Raw genomic sequence first — 14,000 nt, 5'->3', positions numbered from 1 at the left:
CTCTCATCTGTTGTAGGCCTCACTTCAGGATTCACACTGCCTTTGCTGAATTTTGTAGCAGCAGCTACTTAAGCCCTTTTCCCTGAATGTGATACCGTTGTGTGCGAACAAAGCTGGCACGTTGCGGTGCTATAGAAATCTGAAATTATGAAACAGAAGGAATCCTAAGACATTGGAAACGGCATGCCATCGCACAAGCCATTTGGGCAACGATTTAGGACAAGAGCACCAGTGACAGTGTCCTGAGAACAAGGCAGTTGAGACAAAACCTTTAGTTCTTCCCGCATTCACTCTCCGTGTGTCGGCCTCTGTGACCCTGGTGCTCCCTGCACCTGAGCGAGCCCAAAGGGAAAATGCAGTGCCGCTCCCTACAAGTTCCTGGGGAGATGGACTGGGCCTCCCTGCGAAATGGGGAAGGGAAGGGATCGCTGCAGAGCCGCCTGTGGGTGGTTTGGAGAGGTCTGGAGCAGCGCTGGTCCCCACAGGGCACCTCGCGTGCCAGCGGCCAGTGGGAAGGACCCAGGCAGTAGCTTCTTCGTCCCCGCCAGTGCTGTTGTTCCATTTCCTTCCTCTGTGGTAGTGTCTAAGGCTAGGTGTGAGTAGGTGTGGGGTGTTTATCCGCCACAGGTACAGGAGCTGTCGTATACCTCATTTCTAACTCGTACTGAGTAACTTGCTTTAACTTTCTCCAAACCCTACAGAGTTGCCAAGCCTGCCCTCCCTCCTTTGATTAACACTGAACTCTGGCCTATAGCACCCCGTGACCTGCAACCTGGGGAGTGACCCCCTAACGCCTCTGAATGTCGCTGCTTAAAAGCTACTGCAAAGTGAGGGCAAATTGCAATCTTATCTTATTTCCTTTGGTTACACGGGGTCCTCTTGATTAGTCTGTGGATATCCAACCCCTCCCTTCCACTCTCCGTGGAAAAGAGCCACCCACGCTGCCTTCCCCCCTTCACCCCCTGCTCCGGGCAGCTGTCCCTGGGCCCGGCGGCACTCTCAGCCACTGGTGCGTACACGCTACTCACTTTTTAACTTGACCAAAAAAAAAAAAAAAAAAAGAAAAGAAATCTCCAAATATTTAGTTTTCTTCTTTATTATTTGACAATCCTGTATTCCTTCCCCACTCCCCAGCCTGGCCAGAAGCTGCATCCTTAACCTGGTCCATCTTTATTTGAATGTAGTTCCCCTACCCCCACGGGAAAGAGAAGCTTTGTCAGGTCACGGTGGCTGCTATAAGTCGGGAGGGGGCGGTTTCTTTGTTTTGTTTTGTTCTTTTAAAATTTCCAGCCAAAACCAAAGATTTCCTAATGATTGTATAAACTCAAAACAAACAAACAAACCAAAGACAAAGGGCATCTTCAGCACCAAGCCCATCTGTGAGGCCGGCCTGACTGGGGCAAGGGTCTCCCCTGGCTGCCACCCCAGGGGTCCTGGCCCCAGGGGCTGCCCCAGGGCAAAATCCCAGGCACTGGTGCTGGGAGGGGGCGGCTGGGGGCTTCGCAGGTGGGTTGAGGAGCTGAAGACTTGGGCGCAGGATTGGCTGCTCTGCTGGGTGCTTTAACCCTCTGGGGGCTGGGTGATGTTGATTAATACACGCTGAGGTGCACTTCTGAGCTTCCCCCCTCCCCCCGTCACTGCTTGGAAGAGGCTGTCCTGTTGTGAGAAATCCCTGAAAGAAGAAGAAGCAGCTTTTCATTTCTCCTCTAGTTCCTTTTTTCTAGATTTCTTTTATTTTTGCAGCACCACTGTGCAACTATGCATTGTATTTCTCAACCTTTTATGCTAGGTAGATGCCTGTGACTTTTTAACTTTTTTGGGGGGGGATTGCAAATGGAGGAACTTTTTACATGGATCTTTTTAATCTCAGTTGATTGGGGGGTGTTTGGTTCTAGGGTCATACAAGCTCTATCCCAAAGCAAAATCCAAATGTTAATATTATTAGCCTGATGCAGATACCAAAGATAATTTCTTTCCTGCAGAACCTTAGACTTGTGTATTAAGTACGATTACCCAGCACTTGCATTAGTCTAACCTCAGTAATTCCAAAGCTTAGATGTATATTTTGGTATATTTCTGGGATATTAAAAATTGTCGTTTAAATTCTTGTTTGTTTCAGTGTAATGCTCTTAAAGTCATAGCATGGAGATAACTGAACTTGTCCTATTCTTAGTAGTTTGAAATAATAGTATTTTTGTATGTTTTGGGTGTGTCTATGTATGTATTAACATAACAGTTTTCACTGCCTAGGTGTTCATAAATTAAAAAAAAAAGAAAACAACTAAGGGTTTTTAAACTGTACATAATATTCCATGAGGAATTTCCACCAGACCGCCAATTTGGATCACATTTTCACTGACGGCCGCTCCCAACTGGGATTCTTTCTTTCTTTTTAAAGAGACAGCATGTTCTTTTTTTTTCCCCCATTGACCTGAGGTTCTTTCTCAGCGTAAAGAGGTTTTCACTGTTTTTAAGGGATGGGCCAAAGAGGAAGTAGCTTAAATTTTGTTTTAAAAAGAAATATTTAACATGGTAGTTTGAAAGCTAACCCTTTGTATGAAGAATGAGGAGCTGAAAAACAAGCCCTTTCTTCTAAATCCAGCAATAGTTTTCAAAGAGACGATGATTTGTGAATGTCTGTAGTGTCTGGGCAGTCCCTTTTTGCTTCGTTTCTAAATAAGAGACATTTTCAGTCTTAATGGTTTCACTACTCTGTGCAACTGCCTGCTTACACTGGCTGGGAGGTTTTTTTCTCTTGTCCTTCCTCATATACTGCATTCATAGGCTTCAGGTCAGCAGAACACTTGAAATCGAGGGCCACATGGGAGTACCCACACCCAAATGCAACCCAGGCTTTTCTTGAGACTGAAATGTGAGAGTCCCACACATTTCAAAACCTTGCTGATCACACTAGGAGTGAGGAGGAAGGCAAAATGCTGTCTCTTTAAAGATGTCCTTTATTATTATAATTATTATAATTATTTTCCCAGTGGCTGCCTACAGATAGCTGTAGGCATTGAGAGATTGTGTAGATTACAGTAAATCAGAATGAAAAGGTAGATTTTGTGTAGATGCATTTGTCTGCTGTAATTTTTTATATATATTAAACTTACTGTAATTGTACAGTTCATTTCTGTTGTAAACATCATTAAACCATTTTCCAAGTGTTTTAACATGTATGCACTTGTTTGTTGTTTTTTTTTAAACGTGTCAGGCTAATTCCCCTTCCCCCTGGTGCGTCAAACGGGGCCAGGAGATTTCTTCCATGCTCTTTGTCTTGTCAAAATGTAGGAGAACCCAGGTTATTTTGCACTCTGCTTGAAGTGTTTGTTCTACTTCTGTATTATCAACTCCTAACAGAAAAAACAGCTTCACTTGCTTCCTGAAGGCAAAGAGAAGACTTGGCTTACAGCCATGACAGGTGTCCCAGAAACAAGCGTTGGACGCTCTTTGAAATCAAGATACATTTATATATAAAGAGCATAAAGGTGATATTTTTTTCCTAAGAATTTCTTCCCCATTGTTTAGTAGCTGGTATTTTATGACTGACAAAACTTTTGACTTCTACATCTTAGAATCATAGAATCACAGAATGGCCTGGGTTGAAAAGGACCTTACAGATCATCTAGTTTCAACCCCCCTGCTGTGGGCAGGGTTGCCAACCCCTAGAGCAGGCTGCCCAGGGCCCCATCCAGCCTGGCCTTGAACACCTCCAGGGATGGGGCATCCGCAGCTTCTCTGGGCAACCTGTGCCAGTGCCTCACCACCCTCTGAGTGAAAAATTCCTGCCTAATCTCCAACCTAAACCTCCCCTCTCTTAGTTTAAAACCATTCCCCCTCATCCTGTCACTATCAACCCCTGTAAACAGTTGCTCACCCTCCTGTTTATAGGCTCCCTTCAAGTACTGGAAGGCCCCAATGAGGTCTCCCCGGAGCTTTCTCTTCTCCAAGCTGAACAAGCCCAGTTCCCTCAGCCTTTCTTCACAGGAGAGTTGCTCCAGCCCTCTGATCATCTTAGTGGCCCTCCTCTGCACCTGCTCCAAGAGCTTCACATCCTTCCTGTGCTGGGGGCCCCAGGCCTAGACACAGTACTCCAGATGGGGCCTCACAAGAGCCGAGTAGAGAGGGAGAAGCACCTCCCATCTTGTAAATATGGTTATCATGATTTGGGGGAAAAAAAATAATATTTTGAGTACTCCTTGTTCTTGCATCAAGAACAGGAGTGCTTTGCAGTAGCAACTTTACTGTAATTTTCAGCTCAGGTTTTTGAGGTATCACTCCATTGTCTCATACTTTTCTTGTCATTTGCAGAAGAACAGTAAGACGGGATCTAGGAAATTCTTTGCAAGAAACATTCATTGCCATGCATGGGATGATTCAGTTTGTTCCCCCCGCCCCACCAATTTAGTGTCTTTGAAATATTCTTCAAGAGCTACAAGTGCCTACTACAGATGCAGTTCTACTGCCTAAGAAGTGAGGCCCAGCCTTGTAATTTACATAGCAGCAATTTCAGCAAGTTTTTCTGCTGCTAACCCAGTCCCTTAAGAAGTGAACAGGTAACCTCATCTGGGCAGGTCCCACAGTTTTACTTTAGCTGTTCTCCCTCTGTGAGGACTGGCAGAATGAACTGGGCAGCTCCTGACCCAAGTTAAAATACCGTTTATTTTTCTGGGCTGTTTTTGTCCTTGCTGCATTGCTTACAGGCTTCACTGCACAGTCTTGTAAGTCACTGGCAAAGCTGAGGATGCAGCAGGAGGGGGCAAGTGTCCTGTTTACACTTGGGCTTACAGCATTTTTCCCACATCCCATCCCAGCTCCCAGGATGTGCGTCGAAGCTCCTGTCGGAATAGTGTCCCAGGCTTGACTAGGAGATTACTCTGCTGGGTATAAATTGGTGCAGCCAGCCTGACGGTGTCAGCTAACAAGCTTGTACAATTCCCACAGCCGTTCACCACACACAGAGGTCTTTGACACTAGCTTTATTAATTAATCAACAATGCATGACACTACTGAATTAGTATCTCTTTGGAATAATATCCGCATCATCTTTTAAAGGTAGCCTGATGATAGACTGGTTTGGAAACTGCATTTACATTGGTGTTTGTAGTTTCTCTTGCCCAGAAGTGATAGATTTGGTCTGTTTCTGCCATTAGAATCACCCTGCCAACCCTTGCAAGGGGTTCCTGTTCTGCACTGATAGTTGTAGATGTTGCTAATGTAAGGGGGCAGGAGTTTCAGCCAGACCCTTCAGCCAAATGGGATTCTCCAGGGTGAGTTTTCGTGACTTTTCCAGAATTACTCTCCTTATCAGAGTCCATTCTCCTTGTTTTCATTGTAAGAGGGGTATCTTCTGCCTTCTGAGAAGGTTCTGAGGCAGGTTACCTGGCTCTTGTTTAGCTCCAGGTGCTGGATGAGTGGCAGTGCCATTGCTTCAGCTTTTGTTGGAGCTTAGTGCTCATTTTCTTTGTACTGAAAAGCTGGCATTTAGGCTCTGACCTTTACTACAGTTACATCATATCAGTTTTTATAATTAAAGAAAAAAAAATCATCCCCCCACTTTTACTTAAAAGGTAAATTTAAAGCAAAAAAGTTTAGCTGGCCTGTGTCAATTAGACTTAAGATAAATACTACAGGAGATAACTACACCCCTATCTTTAGAAGCTCTTTAAATGCAACAAAACCATAATTACATGTCTTGATACCCCTGCAAGGCAAGTAACAGTTACAGAAACAGCTGTGTTAGTAGGTGTGGTCTGGTGCCACAACTCTAATCTTACAAAAATCGGCCTAATAACCACTATTATTGGAAACAACTTTACAGATATGTACATTTTAATACCTAAAGCTTGCAATTACATGATTCTGGAGGGAAGGGAGAAGGGAATGACCAAGTCCTGACATATTTCCTCTGTGCACCAACCAAAGCAGGTTGTGGCACTGAGAAAATACACAGTCCTTGTTTTGGATGGAGAAGGCTTTCCCTCCTTTCCTCCCCAAAGCAGGTGGGCATCTCTCACCCTTGCCCATCCCCTCCGTGACCCTCACTTAGCGGGGGGGCAAAGGCTGCATTTGGAGAGCATCGTAAGTGTCCTTGGTAGCTGCACTGAGTCCCTGAAAAAGAGAAAAACAAGTGAGGTACGAGAGGGAGTGCTTTGTTCTCCTTAGGTGACCGGTCAGGAACAGGGTGGCAGGGGCTCAGTAGCATAATTCCAATTTTCTTTTTCCTACAGAGGTTTTTTTACTTATGAGCAATTCCTTAGTTGCTGTATGGTGTCAATAGCTATCACTTGCCTGAAGGCAAGATGCATCCTGAATAACTGTGATGAACGTATGACTACAGCAACTCATCCTAGCCAGTTAAAAAGATCTTTAGAGTACATTTTATTTGCACGAGTGACTATTAAGAGCTAACCGATGCTGGAGTGAACTTTGTCTACTAACTAAATGAATAGACATCAAATAATGAACTTTGTTCTCCAGCCTTCTCTGTAATTTGGAAGTCAGATGTAACTCCACAGAAGTTTGCAGCAGGGCTTCAGATGGCTATGAGCCCCAGGAATCCCCCTTACATCCCTTCCTGCAACACAGCACTCCTTCTCCTGCCAGCCTGCTCTGGGCAGGGTAAGTCAAGTCAGCTGTGACGTGCGAGTCCCTGCTGCAGCTGCAGGACCGACTTCTCCAAGAGCGGGGCAGTAGAAGATGTAGCAGAGTCTCCAGTCAGCCCAGGAGGCTGACAGAGCCAAGGTAACTGGGGCTTCCAAGAGCAAAGATGTGGCAAGACACACGGGGCCTGCTTGTAAAACAACTAGCTCCCCTTCCCACCTCTGCTGTGAATATTTAGTGGCATACTGAGTAGATTGATAAGATAGATAGCACTTCTTACCAGCTACCTGTGAGTATCTTCGTAGAGCAGGTTTTGAAGAAAGGTACCATTAGCTACAAATAAGCCACCTTATGGGAAAACTCCCTGCCATGTGCTGCATCAGAAGAACTTTTCAGTATTTATTTTTGTCATTTTGAGATGTCTGTGACAGGCTTCTACAGAAAGTAAAAATGTGTTTTGGCACAAATATGGGTAGTACCCCAAATAAGGCCCGGTGAGGGACTCCCTGCAACACTGAAACCCCCCAGTGCACCCAGGGACTGGAGGTGCTGACCAGTGTGTGCTCCGAGCGCTACAGTGAGATGGGCTGAACCACTCATGCTGTGAGTTAGGACAGCTGTCTGGCAGCCTGAAGGTTTCCATTTAAGAAATAAACAATTCAGAGACAGAGCTGTATGCGTTGTCTGCCGCAGTCAAAAGGTGGTTCTCCAAGATGTAGGACTGCGGAAGTGGTTCCTATGTGAGCAGCTAAATGAGTGCTCCTGCCAGGCATATTTAGAACATGCAGCCACTTTATCAAAGTACCAGCAGTCTGGTCTTTGCCCTGAATATGAGTAACTATCCTCAGAAAGGTGCTTTGAAAGTTCTGCTTCATCATGCAGTGCAGCTAAGACATGTAAGTAGAGGCTACCATTAAGCCATGAAGATAGATAAGGGGAGCAGGTGCTAGATGTGTTGCCTACCTGGTAGACACCTTCGTTTCCTTTGCCTCGCCGCCTCTGCTGCTTTGAAGAAGAAAAAGAAGCCAAGATTAATGGGTACTTTTCCCATTATGCAAAAGGAAAGAAACCTCTGACTTCCCCCATCCTGCACTGACGGTCAGCAGCTGTGCTTGCCCTGGACACCCTCTGCGCAGGAGGCAAAGCACCTGCTCAGTCTGGACCAGCCCAGACATGCTGCAAGGGCTGTGGAAGGAGAAAATGGTGACGACTGGAAAGAAAAAGGGAATTATTTTGGTTTGCTGACATATTTTCCTGTCATACTGTTACAATGCTGCTATTTCTTTGATTTACTGTATGTGTAGATGTTTGGCAATGTTCCCATAGACACCAATTGTTTTACATGCTGAATGCACACCTGTAAGAAATGGAGCTGTATTTTTTAAATTGCTGCATGTCAGGTGGTGTCAGAGGGACTCTGCCTTCTGTTGGACAGACACAGATAAGTAAGTAAATCCTCCAGCACACATATCGTGAGCTGTCTACATGTTCAGACGAACTGGAGAGGAGGCTTTCTGAGAACAGAGTCACACAGGATTCAGTAAAATAGGTACTGGGACTGTCACGGTACAAGTAGAGCACACAAACACGGTCACTTAGCCAGGTACAAAGAAAAATCTTCTTGAACCTGCTTGCTGCTGCATTCCCAGGGGCATGGGGAGCCTCCAGGTAAAGCAGCCCAGTTGTGCATGAGAGTGTGACTTCCAGGTGAGAGCCAGGGACAGCAGAGCTTACAGCCCCGGGACAGAGGCTGGCATGTCAAGCCCACAGCTGGTCATAACTGCCCCCCATGGCAGTGGAGCACTGACTGTATCAGGAACATGGGGCAATGAGCAGTGCCTGCCACAACTAAAATTACAGCACCCTGTTAAATTATCATATATGTAAATGAGACAAGGGTTTTGGTGTTCCCATTCCTCCAGTAATAGAAACATTAATAGAAATGTAGTGAGACTTCATAAACCAAAGCTTGTGAACTGAGCTTGACTATGGCAGAGGGGGCATTAGAATAATAAAGGGAAGGGGGTTAAATGTTAGTGTTGCTTCAGCATTTCTTAATGATAAACTTTGTTTTGAAATGCCCTTTTTTTCCCTTTTCAGAGGAAAATGAAAGGTTATATATATAAGACACTTTGACATAAAATAGAACCTGTGCAGGTCACAGCAATTTTTCATTTTGCCATCAAGTGTCCCCAGATGGTTTCTTTTCAACACAAGTTTCCCTCCTCCAGCAGCTGGTGCACAGAGCTACACCTATCCATTTGCTGCTAGTTGTAGACATAACTGATCTGTTCGTTCTTAAATATTTGAGAGTGGAGGTGGAGGAAGGAGAACGTTTCCCCCATTACTTGTCTGAAGACAGGCACAAGGAGGAGCTTGCAATACTTGTGCCTACAGAGCAGACCAGCCCCCATGACCAGGGAGGGGGAAACTGAACCTCCAGCTCTGAAGTGTTCTAGAGGAACATGCTCAACTAATGAGAGTTGCTGGGCCACAAACACTGCAGCGCTTGAAACCAGTCGTTTCCTTCAACTGTTCCTCACCCACCTCATACCTTCTGCCTCCTCTGCTGAGACAGCCGTCAGAATTTTTCTGTCCCAAAGTTGAAATGTTTTCCCTGGACGTTATTCAATCCGCCCCGGGGTGCTGCTGGTGTACAGGCTGTGTTTCTAATACTGATGGGACAAAGCTTGCTGTCTGATCTCCACCTTGGTTTATGGCTACTGTAATGCTATAGCTACATGTCTTATTTACTGCAGCACACTGGTTACTACAGGAAATAAGTCACTGCTCTCAGCTGTGCCTGTAGGTGCTGTACAACATGGGGACTGCCCTGTGTGAGGCAGCTCTGTGCAGCCAGGGCTACTGCTCTGTAACAGAGCAGCAGTGAAGAATTTTTCATCCCAAGCTTTCACCACGAAAGAAACTAGGACTCACCTCTCCCTTCATTCCGATTTCACTGTACGCCTCGCCCATCTTGTCCTTCTGCAGTGACTGCAAGTGGAAAAGAGGAAACAGTCAGTGTGTTACTAGAAAAGCCAAGCCACCAGCCCCTGGGAGACTGCGCTCCAAGCCCGTGCTTCTGGGGCAGCCTTGCCTTCAAAACTTCCATATATTCTGGAGAAAAGAAGGGACAGTGGTGGGTCTTGACCGATGTGCATTTAAGAAGATGCTATACGTGATCAAATCTGCTTGGCATATCCATACTACTTCATCTCCAAATACTTAAATGAATATAACTCTACCCTCATCCAAGTCATTTGTCTAGATTGGTGCCAGGTACTCCACCATTGCTCTGCAAAGAAAATCTTTAAGCAGCATTTGTTCAGGAGACAAAACTGAACATGCAGTTCAGGCCCAGAGAAAAGGGAAATCTGTAACCCTGCAGGGTGAAGCTTAAGAAAGAGGATCTCTTCCTTCCTCCATCCAGGGAAGCTGTTCCCAAACACTTAGAGCCATCTGTGATCAGAGCATCTGATTCAATAATGATGAAGGCTAGTCTTGGAAACAAGCTCGTTTCTCAGCATCCACCGACCACCCAGAAAGACCCAAATCAGACACGTTCATTAGCATTCATGTGTCCATCCTCTGGAGCACCGACCACCACATTTAGCCAGAGTTAAATCAATTAAATCAAGAGGCTCCTAAGCAGCCACTCAGATGCACTGGCATTTGGCTTTTGTCAGAGAGCAGCCAGCAAGGCTGGAGAACAGGCACATAAAATACTGAAGCATCAGTCACAATGAACAAAGGTTGAATAGTCAGTCATGTTTTTTTCCTGTAACTGAGAAGGGAGCAGAAGTTTTCCAAGAAAAAAAAAAAATTAAAAGTAGGAGAGAAGGGACAGGACATTGTTGAAAGCAGCTGTTAAGTTTGAACCAAAGCTGAAATTGGGCAAGGGGAAAAAAAGTCTATGAAATAGAAACTCCTATTTCCAGCCATCCCTCCCTCTGTTCTTCCTCCAGCTCTCTCTACTCACAGTGTAGACGGTGTCCTGAGGGTTCTTTCTTCTCTGCTGTAAAACAAAAGGAGAAAGTTGCCCATGTGTTGCACTACCAGCATCGCCCACCACCACGTATGTGCCCGCGCATTTGCTCTAGGGCACAGCTACAGCTCTACGGATGGGCCGTGCCTGTTACAGCCCATCTTGCCTCCACCCATAAAGCTCTGTTAAGACAACTTGTTCTCTGGAAAATGAATTCAATTTTAATAATTGATAAAACTTAGCCCTTCTCTGCTCAATCCCCACAGCTGTCACCTGCAGGCAATCCCTACATGCCAATGCAGAAGGTTTCTCCTCCCTTTTCCTTTGAAACCTTCTACAGCAGAAACAGTCGTTTTGGCTGCTGCTTTACTTGGTTGGCACGTTTGGCGGCATCACATGCAGCAGGCTCTCGTGAAACACCCGCTCCGGCCTTGCCTGCTCCACATCCGCCGCAAGGCTGGGTGTCACTTCCTATTTTGGGTGGCTGCAAGCTCTCAGCAAAGTCAGGGCGGGGGAAGCAAGGGGCAAAGATCAAAGGGGAGGGGGGGAAGGTTTACTCTTGTCCCCACCACGCTGCCAGCCACCCAAGTTACTACACAGATTTTGCTGCTCCCTCTCCAGGAAGGCACTGGTGCTAAGCAAAGGCGTGATGACTGCCTGCATGTCTAAACAGCGGTTAGACACGAGAAGGAAGGAATCAGATAAAAAGAAAAAGGTGCATGTGTGGGAGGAAGTTACCTGGTGTCTCCCGCCCAGCTCAGGGTCTGTACCTCGCTTTGCCCCCAGAACGTCATATTCATCTCTGTGTCCACGAGACAGTTTCTGAAATGAGAAAGCAAGAAGCAGTGACAGACGTTACAATCATGAGAAAATAGATCTTGACTTAACACAGGAAAAGGAAGGGAACCCAGTCTGGTGTCCAACTTCATGAGTACTGTAACTGAGCTAGAAATTATTTTTACCCCTTAAGGCACCTGTCAACAAAAATGTTTACAACTAAGCCATGGAAATGACAAAAAGTGGCAAGCACGTAACTGCAAAGCAGTGCACCAAGAACCTTTCTTAAGTAGAAACGAGCTGAAAATTAGTGTATGAGAGGGAGGGACTCTGACTTTCATGCTCTCTTTCCAACTGGTGGGTGAAGATCCACCAGCTTGAGTTTTCTTGCAGAACAACTCATCTTAATGTGCATCAAGTGGCTGCAGAGATTTTATGCACAACACATTTCTTATCTGCCAAAGGTTACCTTGGAAGAGGGCAAAGGAGAGATTTCAGGTCAGAATAACACAGTGACAGAGTGCTACTGAAAAGATGACAGGCAACAGTTCTTAAACTGAAAAAAAGGCATTAATGTTCAGACATTACACAGTTAAACAGTAGAACTCATCACAGGATGTGGCTATGGTCAAAAGTGTGAGAGAAAAAAATTAAAATCAAAAGACAACTAGACATAGCAAAAATAGCTTGAGCTTAATGCTGCAGTGAGTGAGCAGTTTAGCTAGGAAGGACAGACAGGCTCTTGTCTCTGTCCTCTTTCACTGCCATCTGATGCTGGCTGTGATCAGGGCACAGTGGACAAGGTGTGCCTCTGTTATGATCTGGTACAACAGGTCTTGCTGTGGGGCAACAGGAAAGCTCCAGGACACCTGGGCTCTGATGACTCAGGCTCCGCACACTCCATGATAAAAGAGCTACCGCTGTCCAAAGTCAGTGATGCAGCATTCCTGGGTGTTTGCCCTGTCTCTAGCCCACATCAAATAACATCAGCAACATGGTGGTGGTGTGCCTGTGAGTCACCCAAAGAATGGTGACCAGCGAGAGCTGCAAGCCAGCTGCAGAGGGCTGGGCGCGAAGTTGGGGTGCATACACCATGTGTAACAGTCTGTGGCTACACGCACACACACACGCACGCACGCGCACGCACACACACACACCCCCCACACACACCCACAGCGCTTTCACAGGCGTGTTACGTGGTGCAGCACACCAAGTCCTGAAATGGTCTGGGTTCCTGGTATACCTTCAGCACAGTGGATCAAATCAGGAACCTACAGTCTGTGTATCTATCTAGCACCCAGACAGATAAGTGACAACAGAAGCTGCCCTTTTCGGGTTTTATCCTTCCTCCTCATAACTGCTGTGCTGCACACTTGGGCAGAGCGCTTTCATTAGCTGGGTCATCTACAGTTTTTCTGATCCACAGACAATTCACTTTCTAGAAGTGCGCAGAAAGGTCTGGGTAGGAGCTTTGAAAACAAACAAACCCAGTAGTTACTTACATTGTACACATCGTCCTGGCCTGGTTGCAGTTGTGGTTCAGAGGCCTGGCTAAGCTGGAAGAAAAACCGTACCGTGAGCGGAGAGACAGAGGCTTAATTCAGTCCTTTTGTTCCCTCTCTCCTTGAAGTTGCTCTAATCAGAAACAGGGCAAGCCCTCAGCAGACAACCCGTGGCAACTGATGGGGCTACATGCAATACAAGCCACTGCTGCACTGGCACTTTTATCCACATGCCAGGTTGCTCTCCGGAGCCAGGTCATTTTACATGCACATAACACCAGTTCACAGCTACTCGGAGCATCTGTGGGTTTTTTTCCCCCCACTGATTTTGCATTCCTATTCTGTGCATATCATAATCCTGTGCTATTCAAAGTAGATTCACCAGGCTATAAAATCACTATTGCAGCCTGTGTTAAGGAAAAGTGTCTATCTTTGGGCTGCTAACAACCAAAAGCACTCCCCTAAGCCCTTAGTCCTCCAGCAAAAGTACTGCCTGCACAGTTCCTGAGTGTCCTCAGCTTCAGACGGCACAGGGGATCCCTGCGACCTTCAGGAGCAGCACCTGGCTTGGAGGGCTGCAATGCCACCACAGTAAGTTGGCACAAGTCGCAACTAACGAGCAGGTAAAGAATTTCCCTTCTGTAGCTATTCTTTGGCTCTGTTCCTTACAATATTTATGAGCAGTTATTTGCAGAGTCAAACTTTCAGGAAAAAAGGTCAGTTTTAGGTGGTTGTTGGGTTTGTATCATTTGTATCATCACACTCATGCAATCAAATATGTCTGACTTCCTGAGACATTTTAATACTTCCTTCAGGAGCTTTGCCTTTATCCTGAATTTTCTGTATGTTCTCTCCTCTCTTTCCAACAATGAAGCAGCAAAAGAAACCACATCACTGTTGATCGGGCATTTCCCAGCTACAAAACCCAGAATCTCTGACTGCATCTGTAACTGTAGCATCAAAATACTTGCAAATACTCTCTTCTCCTCCATTCATGAGCCCTCAGAAAGAACTCCCCCAGATTGTTCAGGTTGGCATTGGAAAAGGAGGAGGAAAAAAAAAAAAGGAGAAAAGAAAAAAAAAGTCATATTCTAAGAGACATGATTTCTCTTCACCCCCACTTTCCAGCTCAG

The 14,000-nt window shown here is 45.9% G+C and overlaps 1 protein-coding gene across 1 annotated transcript in view; it reads right to left on the bottom strand.

Moving 5' to 3' along the window:
• Nucleotides 1-6,045: 6,045 nt before the first annotated feature.
• CD247 (CD247 molecule) overlaps nucleotides 6,046-14,000 on the bottom strand; it is a 34,546-nt gene continuing 26,591 nt past the window's right edge. Inside the window, exons 5-10 of the mRNA XM_010076876.1 lie at nucleotides 12,868-12,921; nucleotides 11,327-11,410; nucleotides 10,583-10,618; nucleotides 9,541-9,597; nucleotides 7,567-7,608; nucleotides 6,046-6,111 (exon numbers count right to left, since the gene is read on the bottom strand). Coding sequence (XP_010075178.1) covers nucleotides 6,046-6,111; nucleotides 7,567-7,608; nucleotides 9,541-9,597; nucleotides 10,583-10,618; nucleotides 11,327-11,410; nucleotides 12,868-12,921 — 339 coding nt within the window. The remainder of the gene's footprint in view (nucleotides 6,112-7,566; nucleotides 7,609-9,540; nucleotides 9,598-10,582; nucleotides 10,619-11,326; nucleotides 11,411-12,867; nucleotides 12,922-14,000) is intronic.

The sequence above is a fragment of the Pterocles gutturalis genome, unplaced genomic scaffold (assembly GCF_000699245.1).
Source record: "Pterocles gutturalis isolate BGI_N339 unplaced genomic scaffold, ASM69924v1 scaffold7833, whole genome shotgun sequence".
Taxonomy (NCBI): domain Eukaryota; kingdom Metazoa; phylum Chordata; class Aves; order Pterocliformes; family Pteroclidae; genus Pterocles; species Pterocles gutturalis.
Note: the sequence above shows the minus strand (reverse complement) of the source record. Positions and strands in the feature narration are given on the sequence as shown.